At 30.5% G+C, this 22,401-nt stretch overlaps 1 protein-coding gene and 1 long non-coding RNA gene across 2 annotated transcripts; one reads left to right on the top strand and one right to left on the bottom strand.

Moving 5' to 3' along the window:
* Positions 1–4,402: 4,402 nt before the first annotated feature.
* On the bottom strand, positions 4,403–5,854 carry LOC137811331 (uncharacterized). The gene is made up of 3 exons (XR_011081051.1): positions 5,600–5,854; positions 5,156–5,462; positions 4,403–4,667 (listed from the first exon to the last, which is right to left on the bottom strand). It is a non-coding gene; the product is annotated as an uncharacterized lncRNA (long non-coding RNA).
* A 3,186-nt stretch (positions 5,855–9,040) lies between these two features.
* LOC137811332 (cyclin-D4-1-like) lies at positions 9,041–11,711 on the top strand. Its single transcript, XM_068613024.1, has 6 exons — positions 9,041–9,739; positions 10,224–10,310; positions 10,408–10,506; positions 10,603–10,804; positions 10,904–11,025; positions 11,119–11,711. The coding sequence occupies exons 1-6, from the start codon at positions 9,446–9,448 to the stop codon at positions 11,362–11,364; spliced, it is 1,050 nt and encodes a 349-aa protein (XP_068469125.1). The 5' UTR covers positions 9,041–9,445; the 3' UTR covers positions 11,365–11,711.
* Positions 11,712–22,401: the final 10,690 nt, after the last annotated feature.

Below are 22,401 nucleotides of genomic sequence, written 5' to 3' on the forward strand. Positions count from 1 at the left end.
TAAATGACTCATTGAAAGGACTTTATAAAAGGATAAGACCTTCCTTAACTCTGCCTTTGATTTGTTAATTACCATTTCATGTTTAAATTCTCTTTTCCTTGAGTATTTACATCTGTTTTTGAGTCCTTCTCAGCCATTATTTGAAAAATCTCAATCTGTCTACTTGCTGCAGAAAACCAACCTATTGTTTTCTCGAAACAACCGATTGTTTCCTCTCTGATAGTATTGTGAAAGAATTGATTTAATTTCTTTTTGCATTCTGTCTGTTGCAGATCTCAATTATGAAAAGATCCTGAGTCAATAAAGCTGTATTGAAAGCCTGATCATGTTCTGGAGGAAGTTACAACATGTCATAAAGGAATATATTCCATAATCTTGAAAATTCAAGAGCCTTTATGACTAGTCAAAGATCACATGTGATGACCATGTGGTTTTCTGCTTTTTCTGACGTTTTCTGTGCAGGTCTTGGTCCAGTCTTTTCTCCTTGAAGACTGAAACCCACTCATATCAATTGATTACAATATTGTTCAGTAATTCTATAAATTATGGTGCAACTGTTCTCTCTAAAAAAAACAATCAATTGAGCCATCTTTTGCAACATCTCTTGCTCTCTTTGTGTGAGACCCTTTGCCTATTTTTCTGCTATCATGGAGTTCACTCCTCCTACATCAAAGAGGATCAAAACAAGAGTTGTGAGGTCTGGAGGGAGACTTGAGGGCTGGTTTTCAGGGGATAATGAGCTCATTGAGAGATATCGTTTTGAAACAAGCACAAAGGTGATCAACAACCCAAAAGTTGTCTCCTTTGATTGGCTGAAATTCAAAAGCTTGACAATGTGAGAAAGCTTCTAAAATATCAGTTGCTGAGAAGATTCTTGGAGATGAAGGGAAACATATACCCTGATTTAATTTGGGTATTATACACCAACCTTAAGTTTGAAGGAAACAACCTTGTTTCTCATGTGAAAGGTGTAGACATGGAGATTACCCATGATGTGTGGGCTGAAATAACGGGTTTAAAGTATGTTGGTCTAAGGATTAACAAAGGAAATCTTGGAGTAGTGGAAGATTTCAACAAAGTCCAATACTACAAGAGTTGCTTGAAGAATCAACAAGCCCAAGTGAGAACTTGTTCTGTTGGAGGCTTGAAGTTAGATGAAAGGGTGTTTGCTCTTATTGTTACTTGGATTCTAACTCCAAGGGGGAGCAACCATTCTGTCTTAACAGAAGAAGATCTTGTATACATCTACTGCATCATGAAGAAGATCAAGATTAACTGGATTCATATCATCAAAGAACATATGCAAAAATCCATGAGGTTAAGTGACTACCACTATCCCTATGTTGTTTTAATCTCTAAATTCTTGCTTTATTTTGAAGTGAATCTTGAAGATGAGACCTCTGAGTTGGTTAAATCAACACAAGAAATGAATATGGCTCTCTAAGCAAGATGGGATTCACCAACATAAGTGGAAGATGGGTGAGCAAAGATGGTGATCATGGTGGTTCATCAAGTGGTGCAGCTGCTGATTTTGAAGAAGAAGATCAAGCTGCTAATATGGATATTCACAATGAAAAACATCCTGCAACTAACTTTGAAGTTGGAACAAGTGCAAGACATCAAGGAGATGAGATTCCTTCTATGTCTTCTTTCGAAAGATACATGGTGAATAGGCTTGATGGCTTTGCTGAAAATCAAAGAAATCTCCATGATCTTTGTGTGACCAATTTCCAGAGCATTGACAACAGATTCCAGAGCATGGATACCCTCTTTATGACCCTTGATGAACAAATTGAAGTTGTTCAGAATCATATCTCTGAGCTTCAGTATGGCAAGGATGATTGAAGAAAAACAACTGGTTGAATGCTCGAAACAACCGATTGTTTTTTCTCTGTCTTAGTTTAAGTCCATGTGCTTTTAATTTCTGTTTTAACAGGAACAATTTATGGTTTATCTCTTCTTATAGTCTATTTGTGAAGACAAATAGGGGGAGATTTTTATGTTGTGTTGTCTTTATTTGTGCAAACTCTCTTTTAGTTTAAGTGATTACTGTTTTGCTGCTTTGCTACTGATTTGCTGTTATTTCTGCTAAGTTTTGGCCGTTGTTTTGGTTGAAGCAAAACATAAGTTTTGTTTTACTACTCTAAACTACTGCCATAGATTTTGTACAGCTTAAACTTTGTTTTGCAGGAACTGCTTCAGATTCAATCAAGTCCAACACAAGCAACCAGGGATTTGTCTTCATCAAATAGGGGGAGATTTTTTAATCAAGTGTGTTCAAGCTTTGAAGAATCCAAATCCTAAGCGTTTGATGGAAGGCTGGAAGTGCTTGATGCTGCTGATGTGCTTTAGAATAGGATCTGGGGTAGATTATATTTGTAATCCACTCTTTGTTGAATCTAAAGCTTAAATGTTTTCAAATCTTTTAAGTTTAAAGTGTTTTTCAAACTAAGTGAAAAACAACCTGTTGTTTTGTCGAAACAACCGATTGTTTTATACTTAGGTGTTTTTGAAAAAGTTTGAAAACTATTTTGGATGATTGACTTGCTGTCAAACCAAAACAATCGATTGATTCGCTATTTCAACCGATTGTTTGTTTGAAATCCTAACAGAAACAGTTTTGTTTGTTAAAAGAGCTTTAATTGATTTCATAACTGAATACGCTCCTGCTTTAAATGCTTTGACCAAGATTTGAATACTACAAATAGTTTGTTAATGTTTTATAACAAATAATAAGAAAGAAAAACATATTTGAGTTTTTCAAAGAGTTTTCAAGCATTTGAGTTTGAACTTTGAGCTTTGGTTATTCAAGAGAGAAGTGGAATAGGATTACTCTGTATTGATTTCAGTTGATTCTATAACAGTGTAATTCGTTCTGTAATTTGTGTACATTCTGGTGTTGTAAAGCCAAGAAGGGTTGTGTGCTCTTGAGGTTGTCAAGATCAACATTCTTGGTGAAGTGTGTGCTGAGCCAAAGGAAGTGTGTGTCTTGAGGGGATCAAGGTCACTTCTTTGGTGGTGTGTGTATGTAATCTGGATTTGATTACCTAGTGGATTCCCCAGTGGTTTCTGGGAAACTGAATGTAGCTCTTGGGTTAAGAGTGAATCAGTATAAACTGTTTGTGCATTTCTCTCTTCCTTAAACTCTTTAATTTCAGTTGTTGTTATTTTTACTGGCATAAACAACCGATTGTTTTTCTGGTGCTTTTCTGTTTTGAGCTTTGTTCTTGGCAAACTGAATTCCTAAATCTGGTTTCTTGCAAAGAATTTCATTTTATCTCAAAAAGTTTGCGAAAACCCCCTTTAAACCATTCACCCCCCTCTAGTTTAAAGCCATACATTCTAACACTACTTTCTTCTTAGCATGAATTCTCTCGGCCCCACAGTGGACGCCAATTGTTCTCAAACGGGATTGGGGCTCAGATAACTATTGAGATTGCTCCTCTCCTTCCTTGGTCGGTTGGTTTGGATAACACTTCAACTCCTCTCCAAGCAAGCTCATTCATTCCCTCTACTCGTTCCACCTCTCAGTCTCCTTGTAGCCCAGACTCAAATGGTACCTGCAGAAGGCACTCCGATGCTTAAGTCAGTTTAGTATTCGGTACTCGATAGTCAGAGCACTGTGTGATGACGTACCTGATTCTTAGAATCTGTGCTATTTATATTATTTTAATGGATCTTTCTTATTGGGGCAGATTAAAGGATTTTGGTCACGTTTAGAAATACATTATCTAACTTTTAACTTGATTAGCTCGATTAATTCTGTTTGAGCTAATTGAATTTGTGATTTCGGTCAACCATTAAGAGAACCGAAATATTTCGTATGGAACAACCTCTTAATAAGAAGACGTACGAGTCTCACTAGTAAAGTAAACTAAGGGTTTGCAATTAAATCACGGTAGGTAGAAAGACGCATGAAAATAGAAGGTAAGACCATATTATGCTATTATGAAGTTTGCAGTTAGAGGATGGGAATAATATTTTATAATAATTCTAATATAATGGATTTTGAATAATCATTTTATAATGCTAAACAAAAAAAGAATATTTTAATTACAATGTTTACCTTGAGATGGTTTCACACATAGATTTAACTTTAAGAAATTCCTACAATAAAGAACTTATTCCCCATCATACAAATAATTCTGCAGTTTATTAAGTAGAAAGAATTGTGCAACATAAAATAATGAGTGGTGGGACTTTCAGCATCTCATGGAATATTTTTGGCGCAAGCAACATAAATGGATAAAATAATAATTTAATAATCAAAATGAGAAAAACTAATATAACAAGATTATTGACATAATTAAACAAGAAAAAAATATAAAATTATTAGAAAACAATATGGTGGAAACAACTCCCGATGTTGCGTTCCCAATTGGATGACCAATAAATTTCAATCCCATAATATTGAAAGCTCCACCACATGTTCTTTTACATACAGATTAAATATATATTGAAATAATTCTATAATTATTGAACCTCTCAAATAGATGTCCTAAATTAGAATTTTCTACTCTATAGTAATAATAATAAAAGAAATAAACAAAGAAAATACTATTAAACCAAAAAATCAGTGGTTTTATTAAAGAAATAAGCAAAAGTGTTCATCAGAGAGTACCTTTACCCATTATTTAAGCTGCATTGCCCAGATCCAAACCAATTAGCTTCATAAACAACATAGCCAAGAATCACCAATCATAACACCCAAGAAAATTAAAACTAATATAATTTTAAACCATGCAAATTAACCATAAAACTTATAATTTAAATCCTAAATCATACTTCACATAAACTAATAAAAATACCAAATCTAAGAAAGCATAAAGCAAACAATGAAATAAGTATGTACAATATGAATAAAAAGAGCGAGAACAACTCCTTATTAATCAAATCACATCTGATGTGATGAAGAATCTAACAAAGTACAATTTCTTTAAAGCGGAACAATTAAAGAATCATTATTCAAGCACATCACGTCCAATCTCATTTTTTACAATAAAATCTTGAATATATGGAATTAAATCATGATGATAGATGGGTAACTGAAACCAAAACAGTCAAACAAACAAAATATCTGATAAGAGCAGGTTTTCTTGAGACCACCACGAACTAAATTGAAGTTTCTAAAAAAAAATCACTAAGAGGAATGAACCTGGATGAGTGAGTAGCACCAATACTGGGTATGAGACAGAAAACTTGGCTAAAGGTGGGTGCGCATTGGTTCTGCCTTCTCCCTCGTTGCTTCCCTTTTCGCTTTGCAGAGCTTCTTGATCAAGGCCATGGCCTTTTTTGTTAGGCCTCTCTAGAACCTTCTACGAACCGGCATTGAAAAGCTTGACGAGTTCATCGGTGGACATAACAAGAAGCGCATCGAGATCCACGCCTCTGAAACTAAGCTTCTTGAACGTTCTCTTCTTTGACAGCCCTGTTACCGCCACATCTACCATTCTTGCCGCTTCCTAGGTTTTCAACAACAAGAAATAGACACATCCAGTTTAATTATTTAATTAGAAATTAAATGAGTCTAGGAAAGCATAAATATAATAATAATTTATGAGAAAAAAAAGAAAACGATAAATTTTCATTTCTCACGTACAAGTAGCTTGCATTGCATCCAATCTGGAAAACGAAGAATAAGAACTATGCTTTGTGTGTAGAACCCAGTCTCGTTGTTCGCAGTGGTGATGCCATCGTTTTCTTTGTTTATTGGGTTTGATATTAGACAATAAAAGGAAAGTAGCACACAATAATGGAACATACAAGCCCAACAAAAACGATAACGATGCACACTTTTGACGGAAGGAGAAGTCACGAGGAAGAAGAGCGTGAGAGGGATACTGAAATTTTTTTTTTTTTGACCTTCTTAGAGATTTTCTTTTATGTTATATGTGATTTAAAGCTGACATAATAAGATTTTTTATATTTACAAAATTGTCATAAATGTTATAATAAATACTTAGATCGGCTGACTTTAAAATGGACACAATAAATCTCTTTATATTTATAATTATATCATATATTTTAAAGAACTTAAAAGTGGGTTAATAAGAGTCTCTTTCTCTGAACATAATTTACATTTACATAAATTACAAAATATCTTAAAATGTCATTACTAATAATATGTTAATTATTTAAAGTATGATTAAAACATATTTTACATGCTACATGTAAATCCATAATACTAAGGATCTAATTAAAAGATATAAAATCCAAGAAAAATTGATAACTTTTAATTAACTCTAATATTGTTAATCATACGTTAGAGTATCTTTACCAATGTCTAATCATTGTTAAGAATAGAAAAATCGAAAGATTTAGAATTTAGAGTTTAAAAACTAATTGAATGAAGAAGAAACACTCTTCAATAAATCTGAACTTGTAATAATATAAAAACCTTTATTTCATTTTAATTAATGAAGTTTTAATTTCATAATAAAAAAATAAGTTATTTTAAAAAATAGATAAAATCAAAATAATATTTAAAATCTAAGATAAAATTAGTTTTATTTTGATTTGGTATTATTATAAAGTAAATATAATCGCAAATAGTAGTTAATAGAAGTAATAGTAACTTATATATATTGACTAAGCGATCTATAATTCAAATTTTGGTGATTTACTAATGAATAATAATAATAATTCTTCTAAAATTATTGTATTAATTAATTATATATATATTACAAGAAAATTATTAAATAAAAAATAAGTTTAAAGATAAAAAATAATTAATTGCTATAATAATTAAATTAGAAACTATATTAAAAACTAAAATGATTTTTAAATTAATCTTTATTGATAAATAGTTTTTAAATTGATATATAATTATTTAATTCTAAATTTGGTAGAAAAACTAATTAAATACCAATTTAGAAACTATTTTTCAATAATAAAAACTAATTTAGAAACCAATAAATATTTTAATATCTAAAATGGTTTCTAATTTAATAACTATAGCAACTAATTATTTTTTATCTCTAAAATTTATTTTTATTTAATGATTTTTTGATATATATATATATATATATATATTAAAGTTAAGTTATCAAACTATTACACGTTTTAATATTATTTTAATAGTATCTTTGGATGAATTTGTCATTTATAGCAGGATAATATTATAATCAATACTCATCTTTTACAATATTAAATGTTAAGATAAAAGATGATTAAATATTTAAGATTAATGAATAACATAAATAAACATGTTCTGAAACATGAGATAAATTATATTCCAAAGTCTAAACAATAAATGATACATTGTTTAGATATTGTAGTAGTAGATAGTATATCAGCTAAGTGTTATAGTGGACAATTTCCGCTATACTATGTAGTATCATAAGTCATGTGCACAGACAAAACAATATTTACCTTGAATGATACATGTTTTGAGGTGACTTAAGTGTTTTATTGACAATAAATGCAATTTAATATTATTCTTTAAAAAATTTTATGACCTTCTTTTTTCTATCTAGAAGTATACAATTCACTTGAAGATCTCTCATTGTCTTTCAATAGTAATTATTTGAAGACTCATATAAAAGCACTCACTAGGAACCTCTTTTTGAATACATGTACTTAAAAAAAAATTGTAGCTTTTATGATATACTAAGAGTGTATATTAGTTAACCAAATTAAAATGAACATTAGGTTTCATATTTTTTTTAATAAGATTCTTCTTTTGGACAAATTCTTGATACCTCAGTGTATTAAAAACATGAAAAGACCAAGTTTGCAAAACATACTTGAAAATTAATACAAATCCTTGAAAGATTACTTTACAGATAATGTTTAAAAAGTTATTTAAAAAATCAAGTAAAAAGAATATTTAAATAAAAAGTTACAAATGAAGGAAACATAAACATGTAATCCTTTATAATTATTATTGTAATTTAAAAGTTATCTGATAGCAAAATATAATCTTAATAGTTGAAATGAATTAATATAAAATATTTAATGCATTATTTTCCTCCTTTATTTTTTAATCTAAAAGTTTTTTTTCTTCTTCTATTTTTTAAACACAATTCAAACTCCACATTAATAGTTTTACGCTAACATCTTAAAATTAATTATTTAATTTAATTATTTGTTTTACACATTTGACTCATACGTACCTATATTTTTTATTTTACCTGACATTATTTAATGACCACCTTTTCCAAATATATCTTTTTCATTCATATAATTTAAATTCAAAAATTTATTTAAAGGAACCAAATCTATATCACAGATAAAACAATTGGTATGCAAAAATTACTATTTTGATAAGACAATAATGGATAAGTTTAACTTATCTTCAGAGTAATGAACAAATAAAATAATTTTAATTAATCACCTTGACCAATTATGTTTTTAATATTTATCAGAAAACATTTTTGTTAAGGAACGCCAATTAAAGCGTATTTATGTTTGTACGAAAACATGCAAAAAAAAAATACTAATTGAAAAGTTAGGAGCATTATGCCTTCAAGGTAAGTCATTTCTACTCCATTAATTCAGCCTTTGATATAACCCAAGAAAAAATTGTTTGCCAAAGTTATAAAACATTTTTCACTTATATTTTAAAAACCTTTTAAATAAATTTCTACTTGGTAATAATCATTACATAATTGTTGATTTTGATTAAATTGCAATTTTTTTTTTGAAAATTTAGACAAAGCATTTTGATTTAAGTGTAACACAAATAAATAGGTTAATACAATGCATAATAGAAATCAGATTTATTAGTTATAATATTTAAAAGAGAGAATAAATATAAAATAAAGTCAATTGTAATATATTCAAAATAGTTAAAATAGGTAATGAAAGTGAAAATTAAAATAGAGTATTATGTTTATTATTGTAATAAATTAAAGACTTTGAATGGGTTCATGGAATGTAATAAAAACTCAATGAGAGTGAAAAGAAGTATTATGTCAAAAACATTTCAGTCAGATATTTTTTAGAAAACCAACAAACATATTAAAAAATCTGAATATAAAGAACATTAAATCTAAAAAAAGTTATATACTTATACCAAAAGATGAATCCACCATATTTTGTTTTCCCCTCATTTTTGCTTTGGATGGTAGGTTTTCCATCTTGACAAAATTACACTCTTACAGGTTCTTGCACCCACCATAACCACATGACCTATGACCATGTCTTTTTTTTATATTTTTTTTCCTTTGTTTTTGGGTTTTGGTATCCATGGACACCACCTATTTCACTGCCCCCATCTCTCTTTTTCCCTAAAAGCACAATCGGCTTCCTACATAAAGCTGGTTCCTTTCTTCATTGTCCCATTCCACTCCTCACTCTATACTCTACACTTTCATGCTCCAACACTGTCACATGGGTTTTCCATCTCATTTCAAAATGCCCCACAGAGTTATTCTGTTCCCTTAGCCCCACCTACCCCTTTTGATGACGCTGCTTCTGTTCTAGCACAACCATTTCTGCATCAATGACTCGCAACTCAGAGAACAGTAGCACCAGCTTCGATAATGATTTTGAATGTGATGGTGCAGATGGTTCTAGAATCTTGCATTCCTGGAACCACCGGAACCTTGATTCTGGACATGAAGGTGGTGGTAGATCGGAGGAATTAGCATGTACTGTGCCGCAGAGCGAGGAAACTGTGAGGGCTATGGTGGAGAGAGAGAGGGAGCATTTCCCGAGGGTGGATTACTTGCAGAGGCTGAGGAGTGGGAAGTTGGACTTGGGTGTTAGGAGGGATGCACTTGATTGGATTTGGAAGGTAATGGTTTTGATGTTCAAAAGTTCCCATTTTCATTCGATGAGCATGAAAAATAAACCATTTAATTGGGTTTTTTTTATCGTTTGTTGATTTGAGTGGATTATTCCTTGGTGGGTTAGGTGTTTCTAATTGGATTTGGGTCTTATGAAAGAGTTGTTTTTATCTGGTTCTGGTACCAGTTTTAATTCAATGTTGGTTTTCTCATCAAGTCTCAATTGCCTTCTGCAAAATAAAATAAAATAAAGAGAATTGGTTAATGATTTTGCCTTCAATTTTGAATTTCCGAGTTGTTAAGGGAGAAGTAGCTAGGTGATATTGCCAATTCTTCTTAAGTTGATGTTAGTTTTCCCTTTTCTTTTAGAATTGAATTCTGTTTCATACTGGTTGAATCTGTGTGATGAATGTCGCAAATCACAATCTTTTTTATTTAACTGGGTTAATTGTGTTAGTGAATGACTTTTTCTTTTTATAACGTGATCAACAGGCTCATGCTTATTTTGGCCTTGGACCCTTGAGTTTTTGTTTAGCTGTGAACTACTTGGATCGCTTCCTATCGATTTTTGACTTACCGGTAAGATCAATTTGCCTGAAAGTTTATGGGTGTGTTTTACTAGTTTTTTTTTAATTATCTAATTGGTGTTTTTGGTCTCTTCTCTTGGTATTTTTAGAAAGGTGTAAGTTGGACTGTGCAATTGTTAGCTGTAGCTTGCTTGTCAATTGCAGCTAAAATGGACGAGATTAGAGTGCCTCAATCTGTAGATTTACAGGTATAGTGGAATCTTGCAATCTTGTAAGATAATTCAAATCTGATTTTGTTATGTATTCTACCCTCTAATTTTCCCATTGATATTGATAATGAGCAGGTTGGGGAACCAAAGTTTGTGTTTGAAGCTAAAACCATTCAAAAAATGGAACTACTGGTATTAAGCAAGTTGAGATGGAAAATGTGTGCTTTAACTCCTTATTCCTTCATAGACTACTTCCTTAGCAAGATCACTTGTGAGAAGCACCCAACAAAATCATCCATTGCAATATCAGTGCAGCTCATCCTCAGTATAATCAGAGGTATTCTCATTACTGTGTTTGAATATTTGGTCCTTTCTGTACTCTGTTTCCATTGAGGTGCCGTGAGTTTGAAGAGTGCTTTTTGGGAAACAATTGTAGGTATCGATTTCTTGGAATTCCGGCCTTCTGAAATTGCTGCCGCGGTGGCAATTTCTGTTTTAGGAGAATCACAAGCGAAAGATATCGATAAGTCCATTGCTGATCTCTTTATAGTGGAGAAGGTGAGTTTGCCTTCATCTTTTGAATTGATAATGGTGTTAAAATCTTAGTGAGCTGTTCTGACTTGTGTTATGTTATTTCCTTTCATTTTGCAGGGTAGAGTTCTAAAGTGTGTTGAATTGATAAGAGATTTGTCCTTGAACAATGTTGCTGCTGGTGTAGGCAGCAAGGTGCCTCATGTGCCCCAAAGTCCTATGGGGGTGATGGATGCTGCTGGCTGCTTAAGCTATAAGAGTGATGAATTAACAGTTGGATCATGTCTAAATTCTTCACATGATAGTCGAAATCCAAACACTGAGAGTAGCAAAGGAGATGGACCTTCTAATGGAACCTCCAAGTGATGAAATATGATTTTTCTTCCTTCACCAAAGTTCATTTAGTTTGGTTTGGTCTTGGAATTCCTTGGAAACATTCTCAACAAGAGTGTGCTTCGGATTAATAAGATGTGAATTTAAATGGGGTAGGAGGTGTTGACAGTCTTGGTTTATAGGCAGATTACATAAACAGCTATAAAAACTTAGAATATGCAGCTGGTGGAGAAATTTTGATAAAACAATGTTGTGGAGGCACAGGCACAACATGCCAAGCATGAATGTAATATGTGGAGGTGAGAACTATAATTATTGTCCATGTGAATGTTCTTAACTTCTCGTTTTGGAAGAGAATTAATACATAAAGCAATTTTTGATGGGTTGTTTATGATTTTTGAAGGAAAAACAGAAATAAACATGTTGCAATTGAAGCAAAAAGAAATATCACCCGGTGCCTAAAAGTAATCGAATACTTCAAAAGGACTAAAATGTTTCATAACAAGGTTGAATTAGGTGGTTGTAATGTATATCCAAGAAGCTTTGTTGGGTCATTCTCAGTGTCTTGGATTGCGACCAAAATCTTTTGTGCTGAATATATATGAATTATGATGGAAGGCCTACCCTTGCTAAAGCTTTTGTTTTTTAGTCACTGCCACTGCCCAGTCAACATGCAAGTATTGGCTTGAATAACTTCACTACCGACCAAACAACACTAAAGAAAACAAAAAATACTCACATCTGCTTAGTGGGACACGATTGACAAAGCAATAATACGAAAAGGATATAAAGGCACTTCCCTAGATTCGGGAAAGTTATACTCATTCACAAAATTTAGTTACATATATACATGTTTGAGAAAATATAATAACCTTTATGATATAATTTTTTCCATTTCTTTCAATTATATTAATTATTTTATTATATATTTCTTTATCTTCTTACTTTTTATAAAGTGTGTATACATACAATTCTTTGTTTTTTATATAGTTACTTTTATATTTTAAATGCTTACTAGTTAAACGCTTTTGCTAATCTTAAAAGACGTCATTTCTTTGCAAAGTAACATTGTCTTTATATGATAGAAATATACATAAAAACAATCATGTCACAAAGAGGCATACGTATAAAATCAAGTAATATATACAACGTAAAAAGTAAGAATGTATTAGCTCTTCATCAGCAGTGTAGTTTGTCCTTTACAATATTTTCTCCTCTTTCTGCAATTTTTGAGGACTTTCCAGATAAAATAAATTCACATTTTTAAAAATAAAGTAGAATCTCGAATAATTATATCAGTTTTTTAAGAAAGCATTCATCTTCTAGAAAAGTTGCAAAGAAGTGGAAAAAGTGATGTTATTTTGCAATTACACTTAATCATTTTCTGTTTTATAATTCTCTGCTTAAGAAAAGTAGTAACACATGTAATCTCGAAGCTGTTATGAGTTTTGAGTTTCATTCTCTTCACATACGTATAGGTTAATAGAACACAAATCTTTCTCAACCAATCATTTTAAATTAGTTACATTAAACACCATTGGTTTTTACTACAACCACAAAAGTCACCGTCTTTATAATTTTTGTATATGATATATACATGCAGATAATTGATATAAGAAGTTGTTATAACAACTTTAGACTAATAGGTTAGAATATGCAAATAAACTCATTTATGATGAAACAATTGAGTAAAGATTATCAATAATCATTAGACTTATGGTTGTTAAAATCAACTGGCATGCTACTGAAAAGTGTTTACATTATTTCATATTAGTTGATGTAATTCCAAAAGATAATTGCATACCCAAGAATTAATATAAGGTCAAAAAAGTTATATTAACTCTTGCTTCAAAAGATTGATTGATTGTTGTTAAACTGATTATATGTTATATTACAGGGATATCATCCAATTAACTAAATGCATATTTTGTGATTCAAGGGTTTTGCCTCCGAAGGTTGGAAGATACAAAAATGTTACAATCAAAAGAAAGTTTTATTTGTCAATCACACAAAGATTACAAAGACTATATGCGTCAATAAAATCTACAAGGCAAATGAGATGATATTTTGAAAACAAAAACCATGATGGTCTATTGTGACATCTATGTGATGAGAAAACTTGGAAACAATTTGATAATGTATATCTATATTTTAGTGTTGATCCACGTCATGTAAGACTAGATTTAAGTTTAGATGGGTTCACTCTTTACATTCAAGCTTCAACATTCATATATTTTTGTTAGTCTGTATATGTTACTCCTTATAACTTACCTCCTGAAATATGACTAAATCATATATGTTTTTAATTTATCACTGCAAGAAAATCATTGAATATAATTTTAGAAACAAAAGATAATTACTAGCTATAGTGACTAAATTACGTACTATTTTAGATACTAAAAAAATTATTGGTTTATAAATTTGTTTCTATTATTGATAAATAGTTTCTAAATTGGTATCTAATTAACTACCAAGGTTTTAACTACCAATTATTTATATTCTAAATTTGGTGGTAGCAAAAACCTTAGTAGTTAATTAGATACCAATTTAGAAATTATTCATCAATAATAGAAACTAGTTTAGAAACCAATAATTTTGTTAGTCTTTAAAATAGTATATAATTTAGTCACTATAGCAACTAATTATTTTTTTGTCTCTAAAATTGGTTTATATTCAATGATTTTCTTGTAGCGTATATTATACACGACCCAAGTAACCAAAAAAAAAAAATGTATACTTGCAATCGCTTATTGATGACCTCCAACAATTGTGGAATAATATTGTTTTAACTTATATCTCTACAAAAGAGAACTTTGTAGTGTGAGGTTACTTGATGTGGAAAATCAATATTTTTCTAGCATATGACATGTTGTTTGTATGAAGGACTAAAGAGAAGTTAGAATTGCTTCATTACTATCTCTTTTAAATGTTTTCTTCATAAATAAAATTATAAACTATAACTATCTTTATTATTGAAATTGGATTTTCCTTTGAAATTTAAAATAAAAAAATTTACAACATTTCTCATAATACAATTTCAAAATCAATTTAGAACTTTTGTATTAAAATCACATTTTTATTTTGAATCAATTTCATGTTATAATTGAATTTAGATTTAAAATTACAATTAATATTAAATTTAGATTTACAATTACAATTAAAATTGATATCATAACCTTCATCTAGTTTAGGATTTAAAATTTAGAGTTTATATTGAATTAAAGTTTACATAATTTAACTAAAGATTTTTTTTTATGTTAATTTTTTTTTTCCATTTAGCATCTTAAAATAAAATAATTTAAGTAAGTGTCATCCACATAATGAGTTAGGCCGACGCTAGTAGCTTGTGGGTTCACATAAATTGCATAATTTATATGGTTGGAACGTGATATTTTTTTCCACATTGAAAACACTAATTACGCTTTAATCACGCTTTAGTTGGTTTTTTTTTATTTGTTTTGTATACTTCTTTAGTTATTATTAAAGTTATATTTGACAATTTTATTTAAATTTAAATTTATAATTAGTATTTATTAATCATCAATTTATTATATTAAATTTAAATGAAAAATTTAGTTATATACTATTATAAATAAAAAGATATAAAAAATTAAATAAAATTTAGTTCAGCCAATTTTTAGTTTTATTTTGATTTCAACTAGTGTTGTTATTAACCTTGTACAACATTTAAAAATGATTTTACAGACAACTACAATAAAATGAATTACTTTGTAGTATTTAAACTAGATAGTAATAAAAAATCTAATATATATATATATAAAAGTTTCATGCTATACGCACATAATTTTAAAAGATATTAAAATCATGTATACATTAAGAAAAACATGAAATAAAAATCAATATTAGAGACAAAAAATAATTACTTGCTATAATAACTAAATTATATATCATTTTAAAAACTAAAAAATTTTGGTTTCTAAATTAGTTTTTATTATTGTTAAATGGTTTTTAAATTGGTATCTAATTAGCTACCAAGGTTTTAACTACCAATTATTGAGATTCTAAATTTGGTAGCAAAAACCTTGGTTACTAATTAGATACAAATTTAAAAACCATTTAACAATAATAAAAATTAATTTAGAAATCAAAATTTTTTTTAGTCTTAAAATTATATCTATTTTAGTCACTATAACAACTAATTATTTTTGTTTCTAAAATTTGTTTACATTTCATGATTTTTTTTAGTGACAATGTATAAATGTCCTTACCGGTGTTACATTGTAAAATAGGACAAGATTAAAACCTAAAACTTTGTGAATATTATTCCACCGACAAACCTAAGTAATTTTCACAATTATTTCACATATTGATTATATAACAGGAAAATATGCACTAATAATTTGAAATAATTTTATATTAGTATCAAATTAAAAGGTCTATATATTGTAATCAAACGACAATATTCTCTATATAATTTTTGTTTTGATTTCACAGAATAAAACTTTTAAAATTAGTCAATTAACCTTATAAACTACTTCGAATTAGAGTGCATGTATGTGGAGTGTTAAAAAGTTATTTTTGACACACTACATTCTAAAGTTTGCTTTCAATAGTTAAAATATACTTAAAATTACTTATTTTATTTTATTTTTAGGATAGTGTTCCATAGGTTCAGCCTATATATTTTCATTCTAATAATAAAAGTGTGTCAGAAGCTATCAAACTTCTAATAGTAACAAACATTATCTTAGCAAATCAACTAGAATGAAGAGTTTAATAACAGTGTGCTAATTCCTTAAATACATAGAATGTATAATAACTTCTGATTGATGATTACATACATTTGACTGAATGGTAGTATATATATATATATATATATATATATATATATATATATATATATATTAACTTCTGAGCTATGAAATTGAAATAATTAGTAAGAGAAAAGAGAGTACCATACTTGTAAGCTGTAAGGAGAATCATTCTCTTTCGATCTCTTTGTGCATGTCAGTTTTCTGGTCTATCTTCTGTGCTTCATTCACTGCATGCATGTGTATTTCTGTGCGGTGTTAGGTGGTGGGGATCCAATATGGTCAAAGCCACTGCCATTCTGATCAAATTTGGTGGAAGTTTTAACTTCCAACTTTGAGTGAATCAGTGACCAAGTTCCTAAGTGTCCTCTTTCACATGTGTATTTATACAGTCAACCTCTTGTACCATTTCTGTTGTGATTTCTAGAATTTAACATTTAGGGTTTTGGATTTCGAGTAATTCAACCTTTTATAGCATTTCTGTTGTGATTTCTAAAATTTAGTAACTAAGTTCTTATTTTAACCATTTATTTTTGGGATCATAAGATTAAGTCAAAACTGATCCACTTGCATCATGGAAAACTAACTAATAGTGATTGTGGACATGAATGACTGAAGCATAACACAAGTGTGTCGAGTTGACAAAACAATCTAAGTCAGTGCTGTAACTAACACTTTGTTTGCAACATTTGAAGTTTTTGGATATGATTTTTTCATATAAAACGTGAATTTAAACAGGCTGTGCTGTGAAAGAAGAGATGAGTAAAACTCCAAAAGGTTGGTGAGACACATACATAAAAAGAATAAGAGTTTTGGGACCCATTTTTGAATCCCTTTGTTTTGAAATATGTTGAGGGATGGTGAATAACTGGTTGTTAGGGCACGCGGAATCTAGCATCAGTTGAAATTGGTCAAATTAAAAGATCGAGTGCTTTGACTTTTCAAAAGGCATAAAGAAGGAACAATTTTCTGGGTTAGGTCAGATAAAGAAAAATAAAAAGAAAAAGAAAAGGTGTACGAAGCATGAATGAACGTATGAAAGATCATTGTTTATTAGGGCTGACCTGGGTTGATTCCCCTTTGCCAGAAAAAGTGCTTTTAATTTAACTTCTTTCGCAATATTTATGATCCTACTACGGAGCAGTATAAAAGAGGCTATATATATTCATACACTTTTATCTTTGACTGAAACTTGTACCATTGACTATAATATAATTCAACAAGTTGAAGGTGAATATTGATATTCTGATTCCATTATTATTTAGCAATTCTCAGAAGGAATTGTAGTTTTATAAGGCTGCTAAAACATTAACAATACTTTATAAAAAAATTATTATACATCTCTTCTTCACTACAGTACTCTTTTTTAATTAAAGGAAGAATTTCTTTTTACATACTTACATAGAAAAATATGATCATCATGGAAGGATTTTGGGGTGAGAAGTTAGGGTAGTTAAGAGTTTTTTTTTCTATGGGGAAAGAACAATAATATTAAAATCAAGCATTTAAGGAATATTGATGAAATCTATGTATAGAAAAAGGTTTACTAATTTTCTGTGTTAGTTCTATCAAGGCTTCAATTTACAAAGATAAAAAAATAGTTTAAATTCTTTTATTCAATTTTACATAATTTTTTTCCCTCATAATTTTACAAAGATAAACCATGGTATCACTACAAGAAAATCATGAAATAGAAACCAATTTTTAGAAACCAAAATAATTAGTTACAATAGGAACTAAAATAGAGACCATTTTAGAAACTAAAAAAAAAATTGGTTTCTAAATTAGTTTCTATTATTTTCTATTATTGTTAAATAGTTTCTAAATTGGTATCTAATTAGCAACTAAGGTTTTAGATACCAATTATTTAGTTTCTAAATTTAGTCTCTAAAACCTTGGTTGCTAATTAGATACCAATTTAGAAACTATTTAACAATAATAAAAAATAATAGAAACTAATTTGGAAACCAAATTTCTTTTTAGTTTCTAAAATGGTCTGTAATTTAGTTACTATTGCAACTAATTATTTTGGTTTTTAGAAATTGATTTCTATTTCATGATTTTATTGTAGTGTATGTATATGAGTTGAGTTGCCTTGATAAGTATATTATTGGGATGTCTAATATCATAACAAAAATAAAGTCAATTAAGTTCGAGTTTTGTGAAAACCTAATTTAGTTTTGATCTCACTTTCCACATGCTTGGACAACTCAAAGTAAGCTATAATACTCAAAGAGACAAATGTTCTTTAATGAGTTAATATCTCATTGTGTCTAAAGTAAGAAAGACTTCAAAGAGCATATGGAAAGTATGGACTGAACTTTTAACTCTCATAATAAGAAAATAAAATACACTTGGAGTATTTTGGAAGTGTTTTCACAATAAAAAAAAATGTTTAAGGAATTTAGATACTAATTTAGTAAGAAGTTCAGACACATAAAAAAAATAGTGTCATGAAAATATGCCATTTGGCGTATAAAGAAAGGTAAATTTGTTGTTTTAGTTTGTTATAATGGTAATTTGCCTTTCATACCTAACAATGTGCTTGGTTAGTTTATTCTTGATGTGACCCAATGTTGTTTTTCATTCAAGATTAGTTAGACTTTTCTTAGTTAATATTATTATTATTATTATTATATATATATATATCTTGTTATTGCTGATAAAAAAAATTACAATAAAATTATTTGATAAAAGATAATTAGTTGTTATAGTAATTAAAGTAAAGACTATTTTATAGACTAAAAAAATTATTAGATTCTAAATTAGTTTCTATCATTGATAAATAGTTTTTAAATTGGTATTTAATTAGCTACCAATATTTTTACTACTAAATTTAGAATCTAAATAATTGGTAGTTAAAACTTTGTTAGCTAATTAGATATCAATTTAAAATGGTCTTTAATTTAGTCACTATAACAACTAATTATTTTTTATATCTAAAATAAGTTTCTATTTAATGATTTTCTTGTAGTATACTTTTCTGAAGTTAATTTTTTTTACATCAATTGAGCTTATTTTTAATGTTAGTCGAGATTTTATTCAAAGTTTTTTTTTTTTAATAATGTAGGTCAGAAATATTTTTAGTTGATGTTAGTTTGGATTTGAGATTATTATTATTATTTTGTGGTTGAATGTCATTACTATTTTTCAATTAACATTAGTAAGAGTTTTGTCAGTCAATCATTGTGGGAGAGACTTTTTCCTCGAATGTTAATAAAAAAATTAATTAATGTTGATTCATTATAAAAAAATTATTGAATAAAAATCAATTTTAAAAACAAAAATAATTGGTTATTATATTGACTAAATTAGAGATAATTTTATATTTTATTATTGATAAATAGTTTCTAAATTCATATCTAATTAGCTACCAAGCTTTTGAGATAATTTTATGCTTGTATAAAATTATCTCAAAAGCGTTGTCTCTACGCTTGAAAAAGGTGATTAGCAAAGTGATTGATGTTAGACAGTCTACATTTCTTGAAGGTAGGGGTTTGCTGGACAGTGTGCTGGTAGCGAATGAGGTGCTGGAAGAATATAGAAGGAAGAAGAAGAGTTGTGTGTTCTTCAAAGTTGATTATGAAAAGGCATATGACTCAGTTAGTTGGGAGTTCCTATATTATATGTTGGAAAGGCTGAGTTTTTGTGCTCAATGGATTCGATGGATAAAGTGTTGTTTAGAATCTGCTTCAGTCTCTGTATTAGTGAATGGCAGCCCAACTGGGGAATTTACTCCTAGGAGGGGACTTCGTCAAGGTGACCCGCTTGCTTGGCTGGGGTGTCTAGGATGACTGAAGAGAAGAATTTGATTGACAGTCTGGAGGTTGGAAGAGCTAAAGTGAAGGTTAATATGTTACAATACGTTTGAGATACCTTATTCTTCTACGAAGCGAATACCAAAAGTGTTTTTAATATTAAGGCTATTTGGCTTTGCTTTGAGCTTGCTTCTGGGCTTAAGGTGAATTTTTTTAAAAAGCAGAATTGGCGGGACGGGGTTGGATCAGTGTTCGCTTTAGCATTTTGCAGCTATTCTTAACTGTAAGGTGATGGTAACTCCTTTCATTTTTTTAGGGTTACCGGTAGGTGGGTGCCACAAGCGCGGTGTTTTTTGGAATGGGGTGTTAGAGAGAGTTCAGGGCAAGTTGTCGAGGTGGAAAGGCAGGTGTCTGCCGATGGCAGGGAGGATCTGTTTGATTAATTCAGTCCTCTCCACAGTCCCGTTATTCTTTATGTCCTTATTCAAACTGCCATCAGGGGTGGCTGACAAGTTAGTTCGGATCCAAAGGAATTTCCTTTGGGGGTGAGGCTCTGATGGAAGGAAGATCGCTTGGGCCTCTTAGAATAAGGTCTGCGAACCAACCTTCCCGTTTTCTTGCTCGTTAGCGCTTTCGTTTTCAATAAGTTTAGGCTTTACTAATAGAATAGATAGGGCTTTTCTCGCTTGTTTAGTATTGCTTTGGCTTCGCCGTCTGTATCTTGCTGGCGCGGAAGCTGCCGCAACTCAAAGAAAATGAATGAAGGAAGGGTCTTAGAATCATTGATTTAAGGACTTTTAACTTGCCCCTGCTAGGCAAGTGGATTTGGAGGTGGGGTTCGGCCAAGGGAGGTCTGTGGAAAGAGATTCTCGACTCTAAATATGGTAGATGGAGGAATTTGAGAGCGGAAGGTAAACCTTGCAGGGGTTCCCTATGATGGAGAGACTTGAAGGAGGTATGGGCTTCGAAGGGCTGGGGCAAAAGTTTTGAAGATGGGGTTGAGTGAAAAGTTGGTGATGGAGGGAATATTTCATTTTGGGAGGACAGCTGGTTGAACTGTGGTGCCCTGAAGGGAATGTTTCCGAGATTGTATTCGCTTAGCACGGCTAAAGCTGTTAAGGTGGCCGAGATCGGGAACTGGTCTAATGGTGTTTGGATTTGGCATATGTGCTGGTGTAGACCCCTCTTTGACTAGGAGAAGTTGTTGGAGGAGCAGTTGAGTCAGTTGCTGCAAGGGGTGAAGATGGATGTGGGAGGGGTGGATAGCTGGGTCTGGAAGGCTGAGGGGTCTCAAAGTTTTACTGTTAACTCAGCTTATATTAAGGTAAGGAGGGTTAGTGATGGGGAGTCCTCTCTGATTTACTGTGGGTTGTGGAGGTGTAAAGTCTTGCCTTCTGCTGCATTCTTGGCGTGGAGGGTGTTGGAAAATAGGATTGCGACTAGGGTTAATTTGGTAAGGCGTAGGGTGGTGGTTGAAAACCCTGTATGTTACTTGTGTGGGAAGGTTGAAGAGTCGTCGAGTCACCTATTCTCTGTTTGTGACTTTGCTTGGAGGGTCTGGTGTCTTTGCTTTGAGTGGCTTGGAGTGTCGTTCGTAATCCATTTCGATCCTATGCAAAATTTTATCCAATTCAGGTTGAGTCAGGCATCTGTTTCGGTTAATGATGTTTGGGGGGCAATTTGGGTTGGAATTGTGAGTGAAATTTGGAAGCATAGGAACTCGGTCGTCTTTAATGGAGGAGTGACAGATGTGTTAGAAGTTTTTGCCTCGACGCAAGTAAATGTGTGGTCTTGGATTTCTGCAAAGTCCCGCGAAGTTTATTTTTCCTACCCCTGTTGGGTTCTGGATCCTTTGGCCTGTATACGGCTGATTCGGTAAAGCTAGTTAACGCTTGGTTTGGTTGGTCCTTTGTCCGACTGTTTTGCGTGTCGAGTTAGGAGTTGAATTCTATTTGTTCTTGTAAAAGGGTTGGACCACTTCCCATTTATTTATTTTTTATTGCTAATAAAAAAACCAAGGTTTTAACTACTTGATAGTTAATTAGATATCAAATTAGAAACTATTTATCAATATTAGAAACCAAAAAAAAAATTTAGTCTCCAAGATGGTTTTTAATTTAGTCACTATAATAACTAATTATTTTTTATCTCTAAAATTGGTGTCTATTTAATGATATTCTTATAATGACTTTTTTGCCATTGTTTATCGAAATTGTTTTTTTTTCAAAAATACCTATGGTATTTTCTTTACCAAAAATTGTTTAGAACTTAATTTATTAGAAATAAATCTAAGTTTGTTAGATTAACTTTAATATCTTAGAAAATGAGTTTAAGTCTAACAATTTCTTATAAGACTGACTTATAAAATGAAAATTATCTTCACTTATATATTATAAATTAATTTTATTTCTTATATATATGGAATCACCGATATAACCATATTTATATTTAATTAAATATTAAAATACCCGTAGTCCGAATTTTTAACAAATGTTTACCCGTTGCCGGTACCATAAACATATCAATGCAACAGAGATTAC

This window comes from Phaseolus vulgaris, chromosome 2 (genome assembly GCF_000499845.2).
Source record: "Phaseolus vulgaris cultivar G19833 chromosome 2, P. vulgaris v2.0, whole genome shotgun sequence".
In the NCBI taxonomy this organism is placed as follows: Eukaryota; Viridiplantae; Streptophyta; class Magnoliopsida; order Fabales; family Fabaceae; genus Phaseolus; species Phaseolus vulgaris.